Source organism: Geotrypetes seraphini, chromosome 8 (assembly GCF_902459505.1).
Source record: "Geotrypetes seraphini chromosome 8, aGeoSer1.1, whole genome shotgun sequence".
Taxonomy (NCBI): Eukaryota; Metazoa; Chordata; class Amphibia; order Gymnophiona; family Dermophiidae; genus Geotrypetes; species Geotrypetes seraphini.
Window position 1 is genome coordinate 469,303 of NC_047091.1, and position 22,658 is coordinate 491,960.

The following is a 22,658-nucleotide window of genomic DNA, read 5'->3' on the forward strand; positions in this document are numbered from 1 at the left end:
CACAAGGTGCTAACATTTTTTCTTGCTTTAGAATGACTGTGTGGCAAGAGAGGAGAAGGAATAATGAAGGATTCATACTTCTTTCACAGGGTCTTAGATCCTTTCACAGAGCCTTATATCAGTGTGCTGACCTTGCCTGTGAGCTGACCTTGCCCTGGTTCAGAACTGCATCCCTTCAGAAAACAAATACAGTGGAACCTTGGTTTACCAGCATAATTCGTTCCAGAAGCATGCTCATAAACCAAATTACTCGCATATTAAAGCGAGTTTTTCCGTAAGCAGTAAGGGAAACTCTGAGAATCTTGGAGAGAGGCGGGAGCCAGAAGGCCTTGAACATGCGCAGATGCTCAAGGCCCAGTCTAGCAAGAGGCAGGATCTTCTGGTGCCAGATGGGGGTAAGCCTTCAGTTTGGGTGGGTAGGGAATGCCGGTTCGCAGGGGGGGGTCGGGTGTGCATGAGGGGAGCAATGCCAGTTTACGGGGGGTAGCGGCATTTGCTGGTGGGGGTGATGCTTGTTCGCGGGCAGGGGGACTCGCAAATCAAGTCAACGCTCGGTTTGTGAGTCATGATTTGCGAAAATGTTTTGCTCATCTTGCAAAACACTCGCAAACCGAGGTTTGACTTTTACAAAAGAAATATTGTTTAACTCCCTTCCCTTTGACAGGGCCACTCAGCCCATTCATATCCACTAAATGACCATTTTTACTGTTAGCCCCAAAAGATCTCACTATACTGTTCCTCCATCCATACATAGCATACAACACAATCATCTAGCACTCACCACAAACATTCATATTCAAACACTCACTGATCTCTGAACTCTCTGCATCACACATACTAACCCTCCCAAAACCCCAACCCAAGAAATCCTTGCATTCTCTGCTAAATTTCTCCAGCCAGACCTATACATCGATATAACAGCCACAGATCACGAACTCCCACCCATCCCAACCTTCAAAACACATGTTGTACCTATGCAGGTTACATTATACAATCAAACATATTAGATTATTATAACAGTGAATAAGATTAATGCCCATTTCTTCTAAAGTTTTCTAAAAACTCCATCAGATCTTCCGGTTTTTCAAAATGGTGCATGCAGTTGTTATGCATCACCTTCATAACCGATGAGAAAAACAGGCCATACTGAACCCCCATAGCTTTTAACTGGGGCCTTAATTCCAAAAACTTCTTTCAACGTTGAGCAGTATGTGTATCAAAATCAAGCATGATACGCAGCGAAGGTCTTGCAACTGCTACACCTTAACAAGAATCTCCCTCCATTGGGTGTGATGCAGTACTTTAATAATGAAAGGCCACGGCCCATGATTATATCCTTCTCTCTTCGTTTGAACATAGTGCGATCTCTCTAATTCAAAGGGTAACCTATATTGAAGATGTAGAATTTTTGGAATGAGATCCACACAGTGGATCATCACCTTCAGCATCCTCAGGTATACCTAGAACTCGCAGGTTATTTTGACGGCGTGTTTCCCAAATTCTTCACCTCCCTCTGTAGATTTTCAAAATGCTGTCTTTGAGCAAACCAACTCAAGGCCGAATCATCCAGATGCGATATTCATTGCTCCATTTCTGCTGCTCTGGTATTGCAGTTAGCCAATTGAGCCACGACATTAGCAACTTCTTACTGCAGAGCAGCTATATTAGTCGCACTATCTTTGATCATGTCTTTAATAGCTGCTAGCTCAGTCATCACCGGCTCGATCACATCCTGAAGTTCTCTCTCTCTGGGTGTTGAATTAAGCGGAGTGGGCATAAGAACATAAGAATTGCTGCTACTGGGTCAGACCAGTGGTCCATCGTGCCCAGCAGTCCGCTCACGCGGCGGCCCTTAGGTCAAAGACCAGGGCCCTGAGTCTAGCCTTACCTGCATACGTTCTGGTTCAGCAAGAATTTCTCTTTGTCTTGAATCCCTGAATAGCCTCTGGAAGAGTGTTCCAGTTTTCTACCACTCTCTGGGTGAAGAAGAACTTCCTTACGTTTGTACATTTAACTTTAGAGAGCACTCTTTCGTTCTCTTTACCTTGGAGAGGGTGAACAACCTATCTTTATCTAATAAGTCTATTCCCTTCATTATCTTGAATGTTTCGATCATGACCCTCTCAGTCTCCTCTTTTCAAGGGAGAAGAGGTCCAGTTTCTCTAATCTCACACTGTATGGCAACTCCTCCAGTCCCTTAACCATTTTAGTCGTTCTTCTCTGGACCCTCTCGAGTAGTACCGTGTCCTTCTTCATGTACCAGTACATATACCAGTACATGACCAGTGCTGGATGCAGTATTCCAGGTGGGGGCATACCATGGCCCGGTACAGCAGCATGATAACCTTCTCCGATCTGTTTGTAATCCCCTTCTTAATCATTCCTAGCATCCTATTCACCCTTTTCACCGCCGTCGTGCATTGCGTGGATGATTTCATCGACCTGCCGACCAGCACTCCCAAGTCTCTTTCCTGGGGGATCTCTCCAAGTAACGCCCCGGACATCCTGTATTCATGTATACGATTTCTGTTACCGACATGCATCACCTTACACTTATCCACGTTAAACCTCATTTGCCATTCCGAGGCCCATTTCTCGAGCGTGTTTATGTCACATTGCAAGTCTTCGCAATCCTTATGCATTCTCACTACTCTGAATAACTTTGTATCATCTGCAAATTTAATCACCTCGCTCGTCATACCAATTTCCAGGTCATTTATATATATGTTGAAGAGTACGGGTCCAAGCATAGAACCCTGCAGCACTCCACTAGTGATGCTTTTCCAGTCCAAGTATTGTCCATTTACCCTCACTCTCTGTTTCCTATCCGCCAACCAGCTTTTAATCCACGTGAGTATTTCACCCTCGATTCCATGGCTTACAATTTTTTGAAGTAGTTTGTTTATGCGGGACCTTGTCGAACGCCTTCTGAAAATCTAGGTCACCCTTGCCTATCTGCCTGTTTACTCCCTCGAAGAAGTGGGACTTGCAGTGCTACCCCTAACATTTCTTTTACTAACAAGTCCTACCTGTATGTGCACCACCTGCTGTGCTTTTCATTTAAAGATAGCCTGACCAGTTGTGTTCATAACCCACCATGCTTTAATTCCTTTATATGTTCCTGGCAATTTGTGCCAAGTTGGCTGAATCTCTTGCATAACTCTTTCATTCACAGAGAAAACAGCAGTACTTTGTGAATTCAGTATGCAAACCAAGCAAGAAAGCAACAATTTTCAAGTCCCCACAAAGTAGTCACTGATAATGGTCATAGTTTATGCACCTCAAAAGCTGTTTCACATTGTCATAGGTTTCCTCCATATGAAGTTCAAGTTCAATTTATTTGTTATCTAATCTAATCTAAATCTTGGATTTATATACTGTGTCATCTCCCCAAAAGGAGCTTCACTCGGTTCACATAAACATCATCAGAGTGAAAGTAGTTAGATTTGAGAGAAAATAACTTATTAATGAAGACCTTCATCTGACATCCTAGAGAGAAGATAACTAATTTTCCTTAAAACAATTTTCTAAGAACTGTTGAAATAACATTGTTTTTATAGATTTACGGAAAATATGGAAGGAGAAAAGAGTTCTAACACAAGAGGGAATTCCATTCCAAATCATTGTAAAAGTATATGAGAAAGATCGAGTAATATTACCAATAGATTTTATTCCTTTTAAAGATGGAAAGGACAGTTTAAATTTCTGAGAGTTTCTTGAATCAGAAGATCTCTGGTTATTCAAAGATAGAAGAATCAAAGACATAAATAGTCCATGTATGATTTTAAAAACCATAGAAGTGCATTTCATCTGTACTCTACAATAGATGGGGAGCCGGTGAAATTTTTCTTACAAAATATTAGCTTAGAAACATAGAAACATAGAAATAGACGGCAGATAAGGGCCAAGGCCCATCAAGTCTGCCCACCCCAGTGATCCTCACTATCTATCTTTGCGGATAGATCCCACATGTCTATCCCATCTGGCCTTAAAATCCGCCACACTGGTGGCCTCAATAACCCGAAGTGGAAGACTATTCCAGCGATCAACCACCCTTTCAGTGAAGAAGAACTTCCTAGTGTCACTGTGCAGTTTCCCGCCCCTGATTTTCCACGAATGCCCCCTTGTTGCCGCGGGACCCTTGAAGAAGAAGATGTCTTCTTCCACCTTGATGCGGCCCGTGAGATATTTGAATGTCTCGATCATGTCTCCCCTCTCTCGACGCTCCTCGAGTGAGTAGAGCTGCAAATTCCCCAACCGCTCCTCGTACGGGAGCTTTGCTACCATATTTCGGATATAGCGCCAATATAAAACCAAAGTTAAAATCTAACTGGTGACCAACTGGAATTGCTGACAAAACATTATTACTTTGCAGCAAAACAGCTTTAAAACATTGTGAGAGCTTCAGGAATTCTAATCTAATCTAATCTGGTATTTTTGAGTTATGCTATGCCTAAACAGGTACAAGGCAACTTACAATATAAGGAATTACAGAATGAATTTGCTATATTATAGAAGTCTGAAGAAGACAGAATTATGAATAGGGTAATAGAGAAGAGAGAATGGATGTTCTATGATTGTACTGGTATAGCACTTTGAGTAGAGGGTGGGATTTAGTGATATCAGATATTTTGAGTTAGTTGTCTACTGTGTGTATGCTTTCAAAGACGAGAGATTTTAATTTTTTTTTTAATCTGTTGTAAAATGTTTCCATCCTGATGTCAGTTAGGAGGCTGTTCTAGATCTTGGTGCCAAGATATGGGAAGAGCGAATCAAATATGCGTTTGTATTTAACCCTCACAAATGATGCTATTATATCAATGGGTCAAATTCATCAAATGGACTTGAACATATGAAGAATCACGTTGTTATTCAAGGAAGCCTCAGCCCCACCACTCCACCGCTATGTTAATTCATATCTGTGGTAAGGATTACGTGGCACTTCATCATTGGCTGCCCATATATATTATTCCAATAAATTAGTGCTATTATATGTGTCTTTATATATGTTTTTTTCTACAATTATGCTGAAAGTTATCTATGTACTTAGCATTTCCATCAGCCAACGCCTGGGAGTCTGACCCGACATGACATTTTTCGCACCAAAAGATCTTTCTCTCATACATACTGTAGAGTCGGATGACACACGCGACCTCGGGAGACCCTTGATACAGCACTGTTTGGTGCGAAACATGTCATGTCGGGTCAGACTCCCAGGCTTTGGCTGATGGAAATGCTAAGTATATAGATAACTTTCAGCATAATTATAGAAAAAACCATATATAAAGACACGTATAATAGCACTAATTTATTGGAATAATATATAAGGGCAGCCAATGATGAAGTGCCATGTAATCCTTCCTGCAGATATGAATTAACATAGCAGTGGAGTGGTGGGGCTGAGGCTTCCTTGAATAACAACGTGATTCTTCATATGTTCAAGTCCATTTGATGAATTTGATATATGCGTGGTAGGACTTGGAATAGATATATATTAAATACAGTGCCATAGATCTCTGAGGGATTATATCAATGGGTAGCAGAGGGCACTGGTTCTTTGAGCTGGCAGTTAGGCTATCCTCCAGGAGGTGATGCTAACTGGACAGAACAGGTCCTGCCTGACTCAGAGGAGTGGGACTCAGGCAGAGAGCAGTATATCTGTTTCAGTTTAGAATTAATTCAGAGAGGTTCCCTGGAAGGAGAGGTCCCAGAAGGAAGAGACTTCCCTGAGCTTAAGGAACTCAGTAAGAGAGAACTTTTCCCTAGCTATGGGCTGAGAGGAGCCCTGGGAAAGAATGAAGGGAGAGAGAGAGACTGTGCAGAAGAGAAGGTTCTTGGTAGCCCCTAAAATATTGGAGTGAAGACTTGTATTCCAAGAGTTAAACCTATGCTAAAGAGACTTTTAGCTGACTCCTGTGTTTGGGGTGGGGCAGCTGAAGTTTCTGTTCAGAATCTTTCAATTCTTGTTGCTTGAAAAGTTTAACAGGACTAATTTACAGTGCAAATAAATTTTTTTTTGTTAGCAGCAAAGTGTGTTCTGGCTCTTTATGCAGCACTTTTCCTGGAATTCCTGTTCAGCCTGGTCACAGACATATGGGACTAGATTCAGTAAAGGGTGCAAAAACAACGGCACTGAGAAAATCAGCTTTGCATGCTATTCCATAGATTATGCTCCAAGTTGCATGCCATTTATAGAATAGTGTTTCGAGCCAATTACCACCCCAAACTTTGGGCACAAGGATTTATGTCACAAAAAACCTGGTGTAAATCTTGGCACACAATTTAAGCACAGATCCCCAGATTATATGGTATCCGGTGAGTAGCCATCCAGTCAATTATCTCCAGACAGTTCCCACCCAGACTATAACCACCATTGACTATTGCCACCAAAAGTCTAGCTCCCACCTGGACAGTTCCTCCCCCCCAGCATTAACACTATTTTTCCTAGATAGATTGTGAGCCTGCCAGGACAGATAGGGAAATGCCTGAGTACCTGATTGTAAACCACTTAAATAACCTTGATAGGTGGTACATAAATGCCTAAAATAAATAAATAAATATTTCTGTTCTGTCAGTGATTGCTCTTCTGGACATATCGGTGTGATGCGTCCCGCCAGTATGACGTCTTTCGCTGGCGCTGTTCCGGAAGTGCCAGTGATTGCTATAAATCATTCTTACTTATTCGGAGCAGCAATACAAGCAAAAGAGTATTATATGCAATTTATTTTAAAAGTTATAAAGATGAAGATTTGTGGGTTAGCACAGAGGATTTCATTTTCTCCACTTTTCCCTAGAAGATCTGCTTATTCTTTACATTGTGAAGCACTGCTGGGTTGCATTATTTTCAATGTGCTACAATACTGAGAAAGTACATGCCATGGTTGCTTGATGGAGAGGGTTTTGTTGGGTTGAGGGATTTTTGCGCACTTACGGTACATTTTATATCAGTGGCCAATTTGTGTTTATAACTTGTGGTGTGTGTGGAGTGTTAGAATTTGCAGTATTTTAAAGAAACAAATGGTGCAAGTTGGTCTAGTTTTCCAATTTAGAGACTGTTTCATATCTTCTACAAGGGGTTTGCTAGTGTCATCTTGATCTTTCCCCTGTGATTCTTACAACTTATCTGACTTGGATCGACTGTAAGATGGAGTGGGTTGTGAGTAAAAGGAAGCAGAAGTTAGCTTTATAAGATTATTTATAGTAGAACAAAGATCTTGGATGAGTTGTGTATTATGAATGTGAGAGAAGACACAATTTTCAAAGTTAAAATATTTCATAGAAAAGTTATTGGTAGATTACACACAGTCTTTCCAGACCACCTATGAGCTTCCTATGACCACACCTGATAGTATTCAAACTCTGGGGAGAACCAATATGTTATTTTGAAGTTAGTTACAACCAGAACATTTCTAAGGCTCTGAACAGTCTTAGCAGAACCATTCTTACTACCTGTTTGGCCAGCTTGACTGAATCATGGGTGAGACGGTCTCGTAGCTGTGGGTCCAATTGGGAAGCAGGTGCAATTTCCACTACTTTCTGGTGCCGCCTCTGGATAGAACAATCCCGCTCATAAAGGTGCACCACATTTCCATACTTGTCACCTGTCAGGGAGAAAGCCAAGGTCAGGGTAACAGTTTCTAAAAGCTCCACTGCTTCCTTTCAATCACGGTGGAGCCAACTAGCTAAAGAAAATCCAGTCTTATGGAATCTGCAGTAAATTGGACTCTCAGGCCCTGATTCTGCAATATGCGTCTAAAGTTAGGCGCCATTTAGGTATCCTTTATAGAATCGTGCTCAGCAGAGTTCAGCACTGTTTAGGCGTCCTTTAGAGAATCAGGTTTTAGGTGAGATTTAGACATCCAAACAATGTCCTTAATGTTATAATATTTTATTATTATGTTATTAGAATGGCTATTTTATGCTGTTTTTCATTATAATTGTAATACTAGGAGTTGGATCTGTTTAATGCTTTTATTTATTTCTCTTCTATCAGACAGGGTGACTGGGATTCGAACCAGCAACATTAGGATGGAAGGGTATAGGTTTAACCAGTGTGCTACAGAGTGAGCTAGCAAGCTGCATAGCAATTGTAAAGTAAGGAAGTCTACTTTTGAGCACAGTTTAGGCTTCAGATAGACCTGAGTTCTATGGACGGAACTTAGGCACTCTTTGGACGTTCTTGCAGAACTTAGGTACAGTTTGGATATCCTTAATGTGATCTACTAAATAGCTCTCTGGGTTTTTATATTTGCTTTATTAAGCTCAAAATACATTTAATAATGCACCACATAAACGGGGCACATCAAAACAGATATAAAACAGATGCAAAACCTTCTATTTTTGTGGACAAACAGCAATGTTATTTGCTAATTAGAGGAAAAGATCCATTAACTGAAGCACAGCACATGAAAAACAGCTTTAGTTTTCTTACCTTTTTTTCTGACTAAACAGTGCTCCAATCAACTCATTCTTGAAAGCAAAGAAAGCACATGACACAAATATACAGTATAGATTGCATGCATAACTTTATTTGCAAAAGCTTAAGAACAGAACCCCCACCCCAGATACAGACCTTAGCATGGCTTCTACTTCATTGCAAATGGAGGTTTGCAGCTGCACAATGGTGACCTCATTCTGAGATCATCAAGATGCACCTACAAGGTAGAATGTCACAATTTAAACTAAGAAGGGGAAAGCCAACAGTCGACCTGATGTCGACAGTTCGGACGAGAGTATCCAAAGAAGATACTGAGCGAGAAACATACTGGGAAGAAACAAAAGATGAACAACACGAGTCTACGGAACAAGAGAAACTAGAGAGCAAAAAGAAGAGTAAACAGCAAAAGCTAGAAGAACAGGAGAAAATGAGGAAGCAGGTTGCGGACAGAAAAGATGTGCCAAAGACAGAGGAAGAAAGGAACAGAAATCAGGGGCTAGCAGCTCATGAAGGAGACGGCAAAAGGAGCAAATCACAAGGAAAAAGAAAAAAACAGGACTTAAATTGCTTGTACGCAAATGCAAGGAGCCTAAAGACCAAAATGGGTGAACTAGAAGTCACGGCCAAAAAAGAGGACCTAGACGTCATTGGAATCATGGAAACATGGTGGAATGAGGAGAACAAATGGGACAAAGTACTGCCAGGGTACAAACTCTATAGAAGAGACAGGACTCACAAGAAGGGTGAAGGAATAGCACTATATATAAAGGACACCATCCACTCGACCAGAGTGGATATGGCAACGAAGGCAGAAGGACTGGAATCATTATGGGTTAAATTACCAGGAAGAAATGGTTTTGATATAAAATTGGGACTGTACTATCGCCCACCTGGACAAACAGAAGCAAACGACAAAGAGCTGGAGCAGAATTGAGGCGAGAATGCAAGAACGGAAATGTGATGGTAATGGGGGACTTTAACTTCCCCGGGATAGACTGGAGTATTGGAAACTCAAACTGCACGAGGGAAACAGAATTCCTGGAGGCTGTGAGGGACTGCTTCATGGAACAGCTCGTTAAGGAACCAACGAGAGGGAATGCCATTCTCGACTTAATCCTCAGCAGGCTAGGGGGACCAGCAAAGGAAGTGGAGGTAGTAGGTCCACTAGGAAACAGCGACCACAACATGATCCAGTACAAATTAAAAATAGGAACATTGAAAGGGAAGAGAACCACAGCGGCAACGCTCAACTTCAAAAAAGGGAACTATGACGCTATGAGAGCAATGGTGAGAAAGAAATTCAGAAACAGCTCGAGAAAAACAGAGACCGTGGAGAAAGCCTGGTCCCTATTCAAGGACACGATGCAGGAAGCACAAAATCTGTACATCCCCAGTTTTAGAAAAGGGTGCAAAAAAAAAAAAAAAAAAAAAAAAAAAAATCAAACAAAAGACCCGGTATGGATAACCAATGAAGTGAAGAAGGCGATAGGAGACAAGAAAAAATCATTCCGAAAATGGAAAAAGAACCAAACCGGGGAAAACTGGAAGGAACACAGGAAACACCTAAAAGAATGTCACCGAGTAGTCAGGAGAGCGAAAAGAGAATACGAAGAGAGACTGGCTGGGGAAGCAAGAAACTTAAAATCATTCTTCAGATACGTTAAAGGGAAGCAGCCGGCGAAGGAGGAAGTAGGACCGTTGGATGATGGAGACAGAAAGGGAGTGGTAAAGGAGGAAAAATAGATAGCTGATAGGTTAGACAAGTTCTTCTCATCAGTCTTCACGAACGAGGACACATCCAATGTACCTGAACCCGAAGAGATCTTCGATGGAGACCAAGAAGAAAAACTGTCGATATTAGAAGTAAGCCATGAGGATGTCCTCCAACAAATAGATAGACTGAAAAGCGACAAATCACCGGGCCCGGACGGAATCCACCCAAGGGTATTAAAAGAACTAAGAAACAAAATAGCGGAAATACTCCAACGAGTCTGCAACCTATCCTTGAAAACTGGGGAGATCCTGGAGGACTGGAAAATATCAAATGTTACACCTATCTTTAAAAGGGATCGAGAGGTGACCTGGGAAACTACAGGCCGGTAAGCTTGACTTCAGTTCCGGGCAAGATAGTAGAAGCACTGATAAAAGACAGCATCTGTGAGCACATAGAAAAAAATGGACTAATGAAAGCGAGCCAACATGGCTTCTGCAAAGGAAGATCGTGCCAAACGAACTTACTGCACTTCTTTGAAGGGATAAATAGCCAGATGGACAAAGGGGAACCCATAGACATCTTTTATCTCGACTTCCAGAAGGCCTTTGACAAGGTACCCCATGAGTGGCTACTCAGGAAGTGTGAAACCACGGGGTGGAAGGGGACGTACACAGATGGATTAAACACTGGTTGGCAGGCAGGAAGCAAAGGGTTGGAGTGAAGGGACGCTACTCGGACTGGAGGAGGGTCACGAGCGGTGTTCCACAGGGGTCGGTACTCAGACCGCTGCTGTTCAACGTATTTATAAATGACCTAGAAACAGGGACGAAGTGTGAAGTTATAAAATTTGTGGATGACACCAAACTCTGTAACAGGGTTAGAACCGTGAAGGAATGTGAAGACCTACAAAGAGACCTGAACAAACTGGAGGATTGGGCAAACAAATGGCAGATGAACTTCAATGTAGAGAAATGCAAGGTCATGCATATAAGGAAAAAGAACCCGATGTTCAGCTATAAAATGGGGGGATTAGTACTAGGGGAAGTAACCTTGAAAAAGACTTGGGTATGCTGGTCGATACAACAATGAAGTCAACGGCACAATGCGCAGCAGCCTCAAAGAAAGCAAACAGAATGTTGGGTATTATTAAGAAGGGTATTACAACCAGAACGAAGGAAGTCATCATACCGCTGTATCGTGCGATGGTGCGCCCGCACTGTGTCCAACCGTACCTAAAGAAGGACATGGCGATACTTGAGAGGGTTCAGAGAAGGGTGACAAAAATGATAAAAGGTATGGAAAACCTTTCATACGCAGACAGGTTAGAAAGACTGGGGCTCTTCTCCCTGGAGAAGCGGAGACTCAGAGGAGACATGATAGAGACATACAAGATCATGAAAGGCATAGAGAAGGTGGAGAGGGACAAATTCTTCAGCCTATTGGAAACCACAAGAACAAGGGGGCACTCGGAGAAGTTGAAAGGGGACAGGTTCAGAACCAATGCTAGAAAATTCTTTTTCACTCAGAGGGTAGTGGATACCTGGAATGCGCTTCCGGAGAATGTGATAAGACAGTACATTACGGGCTTTCAAGGAGGGATTGGATAAATTCCTGAACAATTCGGGGATTGAGGGATACCAGATAGGGATAGAGGTAGGACTAAGAAGGTTAATAGATAGAAGGGAACAGGGAATGAAGGGTTTCAGACAAAAATCACCTTACTGGTCATGGACTTGATGGGCCGCCGCAGAGCGGGCTGCTGGGCACGATGGACGGAACGAGGCTTCTAGCAAACAACATCAAGAGAGAAGTTGAGAAGTTTTTAAACTAGGAAGAAGGGGAAAGCCGACAGTCGACCGAGTGAGAGAGTCGATGGTTCGGGAACCGGTATACACGGAGGATACCATGCAGAAAGATAGTGGAGAAGACTCACCAGATCTCAGGCAAGGCAGATCTAAAGGGACACAAGAGGGAAGGAAATGCAAGAAAGGAACAAGAGTATTCAAGTGTATGTACACAAACGCAAGGAGCCTAAGGAACAAGATGGGCGAATTAGAAGCTATGACACAACAGAATAATTTTGACATCATCGGCATCACGGAAACATGGTGGACCGAAGAAAACATCTGGGACACTGTGTTACCGGGATACAAACTATACCGCAGAGACAGAGTGGGTCACAAAGGTGGGGGCGTTGTCCTATATGTCAAAGAGGGAATCGAATCTACTGGAGAGAACACGCCTGAAAGTATGAATAAGTTAGAGTCTCTATGGGTCAAAATTCCGGGAGCAAATGGATTGGAAATAAAAATCGGCATCTACTATCGACCCCCAGGGCAGCCCGAAGAAATGGGTGGAGAAATGATAGATGAGATCAAACGCAACTGCAAGGGAGGCAACACAGTTATCATGGGTGATTTCAACTACCCGGGTATAGACTGGAATCTAGGCACCTCCAGCTGCGGTAGGGAGACCAAGTTCCTGGATGCTGTAGGCCAGTGGTTCCCAAACCTGTCCTGGGGGACCCCCAGCCAGTCAGGTTTTCAAGAAACCCCTAATGAAATGCATGAGAGAGATTTGCAAATCTCTCTCATGCATATTCATTAGGGATATCTTGAAAACCTGACTGGCTAGGGGTCCCCCAGGACAGGTTTGGGAACCACTGCTGTAGACGATTGCTTCCTGGAACAACTTGTCAAGGAAAATACAATTCTGGACTTAATTTAAATGGACTACGAGGACAGGCGCAAGATGTAGAAGTAGAGGGGATGTTGGGAACCAGCGATCACAATATGATCCGCTTCGACATTGATGCAGGGGTGAAGCATAGATCCAGAACAACAGCCACGGCACTGAACTTCCGAAAAGGAAATTATGAAGCGTGAGACATATGGTGGGGAAAAAAATCAAGAAGAGGATAAGCACTGTTAAAACGCTAGAGCAGGAATGGTCCCTTCTTAAGGACACAGTCACCGAAGCACAAAATCTATATATACTACGTCATCAACAAGGGAGCCAAGAGGAAAAAGATCAAAGAACCGGTGTGGTTCACTGTAGCGGTGAAGGAAGCGATCAGAGACAAGAAGACTTCGTTTAAGGAATGGAAAAGGTCAAAAACGGATGAAAACTGGAAAAAGCACAAACAGCATCAACGCAAGTGCCATAAAGCAGTAAAAGGGGCCAAAAGAGACTACGAGGAAAAAATAGCCAAGGAGGCGAAAAACGTCAAGCCTTTCTTTCGATACATTAAGGGGAAACGACCCGCAAAGGAAGCGGTGGGACCACTGGATGATAATGGAATAAAGGGAGTGCTAAAGGAGGACAAAGCCATCGCCGATAAACTGAACACATTTTTTGCATCTGTATTCACCAAAGAGGACATACACAACATACCGGAACCGGACAGGCTATACGCTGGAGGCAAAGACGGGAAACTGACAAGGTTGACAGTTAGTCTAGAAGAAGTATGCAGGCAGATTGATAGGCTTAAGAGCGACAAATCCCCAGGACCGGATGGCATCCATCCGAGGGTCATTAAAGAACTAAAAGGGACTATAGTTGAACTGCTTCAACTAACAGCCAATCTGTCGATTAGATCGGGAAGGATTCCGGAAGACTGGAAGGTGGCGAATGTTACGCCAATCTTCAAAAAAGGTTTGAGAGGAGATCCGGGAAACTACAGACCGGTGAGTCTGACTTCAGTACCAGGAAAGATGATAGAGGCGCTGATAAAAGACCGCATCATTGATCACCTTGACGGACACAAACTACTGAAGATCAGTCAGCACGGCTTCAGCAAAGGACGATCTTGCTTGACAAATTTGCTGCACTTCTTCAAGGGGGTAAACAAGCAGACAGACAAGGGAGACCCGGTCGACATTGTATATCTGGATTTTCAGAAGGCGTTCGACAAGGTTCCGCACGAACGACTACTTCGAAAAATTGAGAGCCATGGAATAGAGGGTGAAATACTCAGGTGGATTAAAAACTGGCTAGCAGATAGGAAACAGAGAATGGGGGTAAATGGACAATACGCGGACTGGAAGAATGTCACCAGTGGGGTGCCGCAGGGCTCGGTACTTGGACCTGTGCTCTTCAACATATTCATAAACGATCTGGAAATGGGTACGACGAGTGAAGTGATTAAATTTGCAGACGATCGAAGCTATACAGAGTAGTGAGGATGCAGGGGGATTGTGAAGTTCTGCAACATGACATAACCACGCTCGAGAAATGGGCAGCGACATGGCAAATGAGGTTCAATGTGGATAAGTGTAAGGTAATGCATGTTGGTATCAAACATCCCACACACAAATACAACATGTCTGGGGCAGTACTAGGAGAGACCTCCCAGGAAAGAGACCTGGGAGTACTGGTCGACAAGTCAATGAGGCCGTCTGCACAATGTGCAGTGGCAGCAAAAAGGGCAAACAGAATTCTAGGAATGATTAAGAAGAGGATCACGAACAGATCAGAGAGGATTATCATGCCGCTGTACTAGGCTATGGTACGCCCTCACCTGGAATACTGCGTCCAGCACTGGTCGCCATACATGAAGAAGGACATGGTACTACTCGAAAGGGTCTAGAGAAGAGTGACTAAAATGGTTAAGGGGTTGGGGGAGTTGCCGTATGGTGAGAGATTAGAAAAGCTGGGCCTGTTCTCCCTTGAAAGAGGAGACATGATCAAAACATTCAAGCTAATTAAGGGAATAGACTTAGTGGATAAATGTAGGTTGTTCACCCTCTCCAAGGTAGAGAGAACAAGAGGGCACTCTCTGAAGTTAAAAGGGGATAGATTCCGTACGAACATAAGGAAGTTCTTTTTCACCCAAAGAGTGGTGGAGAACTGGAATGCTCTCCCAGAGTCTATTATAAGGGAAAACACGCTCCAGGGATTCAAGACAAGGTTGGACAAGTTCTTGCTGAACCAGAACGAACGCAGGTAGGGCTGGTCTTGGTTAGGGCACAGGTCTTCGACCTGGGGGCCGCCGTGTGAGCGGACTGCTGGGCGCGATGGACCACTGGTCTGACCCAGCAGCAGCAATTCTTATGTTCTTATGTTTGGCATTAACTAAACATTCAATATTTCCATTTTTCTGCTTTCTTCTCAAAATCTACTTTTCCATGTCTTACCTTCCCTTCCTCTCTCTCTCCTTCCCTCCCTATTTCCATGGTCTGACAAATCTCTCTCTTTCCTTTCTCTCCCTCCCTCCCTCCTTCCTTATTTTCTCCTGGTCTGGCATCTGTCTCCTTCCCTCTCCCCATGCCCTAGCATCTCTCACTCCCCCTCCATGGTCCTTCTTTTCTTTCCCTCCCTCTCATGGACTTGGCATCTCTCATTCCTCGCCTCTCCCTTGTCTCCCTTCTCCCTCTTTCCCTCTCTCTCCCCAATTGGGTGCTGCTGCAGCATTTGTCTTTCCCCTTCCCTCCCCCCTTCCCTGTGCAGCAGCAACAGTATTTCTCTTCCCCCTTTCCTGTGCAGCAGCATTTCTCTTCCCTCTTCCCCCCCTTCTCCATGCAACAGCAGCATTTTTCTTCCCTTTCCCTCCTCCCCCCTTCCCTATGCAGCAGAATTTCTCTTCCTCCTTCCTTCCCCCTCCTACCCTGTGCTGTAGCAGCAGCAGCAGCATTTCAGTAGTTTAGTTTCTGGCAGGCTCCCTTGCTGCACTTGTTTTTCCTTCAAAGTCGCAGGTGGCATTGGCATCTCCTCACGTGATCTGCGCCTGCATCAGAGATGCTTCTGACGCAGGCACGGATCACGCAAGGAGCCGCCGCCGCCCACGGCTTTGAAGGAAAAGCGAGTGCAGCAAGGGAGACGGCCAGAAACTAAACACGCCATCTTTGCGTCCAGATCGCAGGCTGCAAAACAGTACCTGGGGGGCTGCAAGTTTGAGACCGCTATACTAGAAATAACAGGTTTTGCAAGAGGCCTTAGTTCTTATAGCCTCCTGTGGTCTTGCCAAAGGAAAAGTGGAAAACCCACTATCACCACCTCCCTTTCCCATCTCTTTATCAAATCCTTTCCATATCTACATAGTAACATAGTAGATGACGGCAGATAAAGACCCAAATGGGCCATCCAGTCTGCCCAACTTGATACAATTTTAATTTTTCTTCTTAGCTATTTCTGGGCAAGAATCCAAAGCTCTACCCGGTACTGTGCTTGGGTTCCAACTGCCGAAATCTCCGTTAAAACCTACTCCAGCCCATCTACACCCTCCCAGCCATTGAAGCCCTCCCCAGCCCATCCTCCACCAAACGGCCATATACAGACACAGACCGTGCAAGTCTGCCCAGAACTGGCCTTAGTTCAATTTTTAATATTATTTTCTGATTTTAGATCCTCTGTGTTCATCCCACGCTTCTTTGAACTCAGTCACAGTTTTACTCTCCACCACCTCTCTCGGGAGCGCATTCCAGGCATCCACCACCCTCTCCGTAAAGTAGAATTTCCTAACATTGCCTTTGAATCTACCACCCCTCAACCTCAAATTATGTCCTCTGGTTTTACCATTTTTCTTCCTCTGGAAAAGATTTTGTTCTATGTTAATACACTTCAAGTATTTGAACGTCTGAATCATATCTCCCCTGTCTCTCCTTTCCTCTAGGGTATACATATTCAGGGCTTCCAGTCTCTCCTCATATGTGGATGATCTATATTATCGCTAGTTCTCAGTATCTTGGACTACTGCAACATCATCTACATATCCGGACTTTGCAAACATTTTCAGAAATTAAGCATAATTCAAAACACCGCAATAAGGCTGATATTTAACTTGAAAAAATTTGATCACTTAACCCCTTTCTACAACAAACTCAACTGGTTAAAAATTGAGAATCAGGTATTTTTTAAATTCGGCTGTCTCTTCTATAAGGCCCTATATGGTTTATTGCCTGATTACCTCACCAATCATGTATTTTCCAGACCCAGGCAGACCTCTCAACCCCAGTCACTCTTTTCCTTCCCATCAGTTAAAAGTTTCTCACATAAGAGATTCATCAATAAATTCTTATCCCACCAAGCAGCTTCTAAAGATCCAGAATGGAGTCATCTGGTCCTTGCTTCTACATCATACATGCATTTTAGGAACCTCCTGAAAACATACCTAGTGCCCAAATCTGAAGTCCAAGTTTTAAATTAACCCTTGTTGACCCAAGACTAGACAACTTTCACTCATCATCTCACCCTATCACAAACCTCAATTTTACATTTATTGCTTTTTATGCATTTTTTAAAATATATAATGCTTTGAATTTTATGATTAGCATTCAAATTTTAATAACTATGAAACATTGTAAATCTATTATTCTAATTTGTTAAAAATTACTGCTCCTGATGTTTTTTACTATCCTGTACATCACCTTGAACCAAAAGGCTAATGCGATATATAAATAAACATTTATATTATGCTATGTTATCTCAATATAAAATCTATAGTGTTCAACAGGCTCAAGCGTCAGCAGCAGTCCACCTATAGCATCAACTATCCCCCTTTTCTATTAAACTGTGCTAGCAGTTTATAGCGCAGAGAGCCGCGCTGCTCCCGACACTCATAAGAAGTCTATGAGAATTGGGAGCAGCACAGGCCATTCAGCACGGCTCACCACGCTAAAAACTGCTAGTGCAATTTAATAGAAGAGAGCTTAGATCAAGTATTGAAGGCTAGTAGAAATACAGATTTCCCTCCATATTTGCGGGGGATAGGTACAGAGCCGGCCTGCGAATAGGGAAAAATCATGAATATTTTTTTGGGCCAGCTCTGACCCACCCCAGCTTCCCTCCTGCGTCCCCAGACCTTACCTGGTGGTCTAGCGGTGACGCAGGGCAGAAGCGGTCATCAAAATGGCTGCTGCGAGTTCCCGTTATAGTCTCGAGACTACAACAGGAACTTACAGCAGTCATTTTGATGATGGCTCTGCATGTTACAAATATTGGTGTCATCCGCAAAAAGGCAAACTTTTCCTTCTAACCCTTCAGCAATGTCACTCACAAACATATTGAACAGGATCGGCCCCAGCACCGATCCCTAAGGGACTCCACTACTCACCTTTCCCTCCTCCGAGCAAATTCTATTAACCATCATCCTCTGGCATCTGTCCGTCAACCAGTTTCTAATTCAGTTCACCATTTTGGGTTCTAACTTCAGCCCATCAAGTTTGTTCAAAAGACTTCCATGAGGAACTGTGTCAAAGGCTTTGCTGAAATCTAAGTAAATTACATCTAGCATATGCCCTTGATCCAATTCTCCAGTCACCCAATCAAAAAAGTCAATCGGATTCATCTGGCATGATTTACCTTTAGTAAAACCATGATGCCTTGGATCCTGTAACCCATTTGATTCTAGGATCCACTGTCCTATCTTTCAGCAACACTTCCATTATTTTTCCAATAACAGAAGTTAGGCTTACCGGCCTGTAGTTTCCCGCTTCATCTCTGCGACCACTTTTGTGAATAGGGAGCACATCCACTCTTCTCCAATCTCCAATCCCCATGAACCACTCCCGTCTCCAGAGATTTGTTGAATAGGACCTGCCAGAACCTCTCTGAGCTCCCTCAATAACCTGGGATGGATCCCATCCGGTCTCATCGCTTTGTCCTCCTTCAATTTTTCAAGTTGTTCATAAACATTTTCTTCCGTGAATGGCACGATATTTACACCATTCTAGTGTGTAACTTTGCCAATTTCGGTCCTTCTCCAGGATCTTCTTCTGTGAACACAGAACAGAACTATTTGTTTAACATGTTTGCTTTTCCTCATCACTCTCCACATCGCGTCAGAGGGAACATGCTACCGAGGTGGAGAGCAGCCTGTGAGGTTCGCTACAGCCGGCTGGCGAACCTCAGCAGGCTGCTTTGAAGAAGAGCGGCAGCGGTTGGTGAGCGAGGGCGAGAGTCGCTGGCGTGTTCCCTGCCTCCATGTTCTAAAATAGAATTCGGCACGGACCCAGAGACCAAGGCGGCAGGGAACATGAAAAACTAAGTGCGCATGTGCACTTAGGGTTTTATTATAGAGGATATAAATTTTTGTCTCCTTTTTTTACATTCCTAGCCATTTGCTCTTCCGCCAGATATCTCTCTCTCTCGGCTTCTTTCACCTGGTAGTCATTTCTGTACTCGTCTTATTGGGTATTTTTATATTTCATGAACACCAGCTCTTTTGCCTTTATTTTCTCCACAACAAGTTTAGAGAACCATTTCGGTTTCCTTTTTCTCTTGCTTTTATTTATTTTCCTCACATAAAGGTCAGTAGCCATTTTTATTGCTCCTTTCAGCTTGGACCACTGTTTTTCCACTTCTTTTATGTCATCCCATCCAAACAGCTCTTTCTTCAGGTACGCTCCCATTTTACTAAAGTCCATACATTTGAAATCTAGGACTTTTGAGTTTTGTGTGGCCGCCCTCCACTTTAGCTGTTATATGAAACCAAACCGTTTGATGATTGCTATTTTCCAGGTGGGCACCCATTTGAACATTAGAAATACTCTCTCCATTTGTGAGGACCAGATCTAGTATTGCTTTTTCCCTCGTGGGTTCCATCACCATGTGTCTGAGCAGAGCCTCTTGAAAAGCATCCACAATCTCCTTACTTTCCAATTCCACAGACGAATATTCCAGTCTGCATGCGGCAGACTGAAGTCACCCAACAGTGTCACTTCTTTCTTTCCAAACGTTTGGATATCCGCAATCAGATCTTTATCAATTTGCTGCAATTGAGTCAGAGGCCTGTAGACTACACCCACGTAAACAGAAGTATCATCTTGCTTTTCAAAGTGATCCATATTGCATCTTTCCCTCCCCAGGTCCCCTGCATTTCAGTTGCTTGGATATTGATCTTTACATAGAGCGCTACTCCTCCACCTCTTTGACTATCTCTGTCCTTCCTAAAAAGATTATATCCTGGTATGTTTGCATCCCGTCCATTAGAGTCACTGAACCATGTCTCTGTGATAGCAACAATATCCAGGTCTGCCTCTAACATCAGGGCTTGCAGGTCATGAACTTCGTTGTTTAGACTGCGAGTGCTTGTGGTCATCACTTTCCAGCTATCTTTCAGTGGTAAACTTGATTATCGTATAGGTTTATGTTTAGTTATACTTCCTGTTTCCATTATTTCCTATGGGGAAATTCACTTTGATATACGAGCCTGCTTCTGGAATGAATTATGCTCACAAACAAAGGTACCACTGTATACTGATATTTGTCAACATTTTCTTATTTCTGATCTGAAGAAAGAGTTACCTTCAAAAGCTAATCATAAAATGCATTGAGTTAGTCCAATAAAAAAGGTATTAACTTATTACCTTTGTTTTTATTTCTATATATTACCTTGAAAAGTGGACTAAAAGCCATCACACCACTTCACTTAATTTATTGTAGAAACCTAGGATACATCAATTGTCTTATAATGTTAAGGGAGTCAAAAAATGTAACATTAGAGATGGCTCAGCTTCTATGGCAAGATGGTGGAAGTTCAAAGTTGGGTTGGCAGGGATAAGGACTTTGCCCATTACTCACCCAGGATTTGCACTTCAATGTGTCGTGGCTTCTCAATGAACTTTTCCACAAAAAGGGCACCATTACCAAATGCTGACAGTGCTTCCGAGTATGCCCGGGTATAATTCTCTTCAAGTTCCTAAATGTAGAGAGGAGAATGCAAAAGAGATTATACCAGTTTCCTCTCTTCCAAGCTCTGTAAAATTAATTCAAAAATAAAATAAGATAAAAATAATTCTTAAATGTCGAAGATGGTACTATATTAACCCAAGAAGTATTGTTTGCATCATTTGTAAAATAATGTATACTGTTTCTATCCAAACTTAAATGCAAATAAACCTGGTAGAAAAGAACAGGGTTGATATCCAAAGCAATTTAATCAGCTAGAAACAATTCCTGGCTGGTTAAATCACTTGTTCATGGCTAACTGGTAAGTGTCGCTGAAATGTCTGGTTAGTGCCCAACTTGAAATCAGCTAATTTGGGGGCATTCTAGTGGCAAAATCAGCATTTTACCAGCCCAAGGTGATGTGAATAATAGTGTTAAGCAGGATACCTGAAGAAAAGAAGAACACTGATATAGATAAATAGAAAAATAATGCTAAGAGATAGAGAAATGTTTTAAGGTTACTATAAAAAGAGAATAATTTGTTTGGCTTAATAGTACTGGTAAGCTGTTACTTAAAAGTTTAAATAGGTGTTTATCCCCAGCTGCTACTTCCTCTAGATTGGGTAATAGAGGATCCCAGTGACCTAAGACCTAAGTGCTAGAACAGGGAACAAAACATGTTGTTATAAAATGCTGAATACATTGAAATAGATGATATCATCATATAGTCTAGATCAGTGGTCTCAAACTCAACCCCTTTGCAGGACCACATTTTGGATTTGTAGGTACTTGGAGAGCCTCAGAAAAAAATAGTTAATGTCTTGTTAAAGAAATGACAATTTTGCATGAGTTATAGTTTATAAATCTTTCTTTTTGGCTAAGTCTTAATAATAATATTGTTATTTATAGCTAAAGAGACATATGATCAAGAAACTGTTTTATTTTACTTTTGTGATTATGATAAACATACCGAGGGCCTCAAAATAGGACTTGGCGGGCCGCGAGTTTGAGACCACTGGTCTAGATGTAACTTCTTTAAATTGCTGGCGCAAAAACTAATTGTGCATGATTAATTAAAACCATTATAAATTTGCTAATGTTAGGGTCACAAGAAATGTTAGAGTTACAAGAAATCATATGGTCAATGAGCCAAAGAACTTAGATTCACTAAAGATAGCAACTCAATCGCTGTTGGCTGATTCTCTGGCCGATTTTCAGAGATAGGCATTAACTCCACAGTCCTAGACTGGTTCTCAAAATTCCTACGTTTTCGTTCTTACACTGTCAACATGAATGGCACCTCATCCCCCTCCCCCCCCCCGGAAACCAATATGTGAAGTCCCGCAAGGCTCACCTCTATCTCCTATTCTTTTCAACATCTATATGTTCTCCCTAAAACTCCTCCATCTATCCCCCCTAGAAACAATTTACACTTACGCTGATGACATCCTCATCCTCCTCGAGACCGATTCGAATCTCATCAGCCTCCCTGAGAACATATCCTCCTGTATAATGAACCTCCAATCCTGGGCCCACGCTGTGCAAATGAAACTGAACAAGTCCAAAACAAAACTACTTTGGCTCGGCCCAAAACTAGACCCAACTACCCACCTCCATCCCACTTCCCTCTGGCTCCACTCTGCAGCTTGAGTTCTCAAGCAAGGCATCATCATTGATTCTACATTGTCCTTCAACAACCACCTCAATTCCTTAGTTAAAAAAAAAATGCTTTTTCAGCCTCCATATGCTGAGGAAAGTAAGATCATGTTTCCATCATAAACACTTTTCCATCCTTGTCCAATCCATCATCCTTTCCAGATTGGACTATTGCAACTCTATCTACTTAAGCCTAACTAAGAAAAACCTTCACAGACTTCAGCGGATTCAGAATGCCGCGGCTAA

At 42.7% G+C, this 22,658-nt stretch overlaps 1 protein-coding gene across 5 annotated transcripts in view; it reads right to left on the reverse strand.

Annotated features, from left to right (window-relative positions):
• Positions 1-22,658, reverse strand: part of PC (pyruvate carboxylase) — a 318,688-nt gene that overhangs the window by 201,329 nt on the left and 94,701 nt on the right. For all 5 annotated transcript variants that reach the window (XM_033954334.1, XM_033954337.1, XM_033954335.1 and 2 more), the window contains exons 6-7: positions 20,670-20,787; positions 7,450-7,601 (exon numbers count right to left, since the gene is read on the reverse strand). In XM_033954334.1, coding sequence (XP_033810225.1) covers positions 7,450-7,601; positions 20,670-20,787 — 270 coding nt within the window. The remainder of the gene's footprint in view (positions 1-7,449; positions 7,602-20,669; positions 20,788-22,658) is intronic.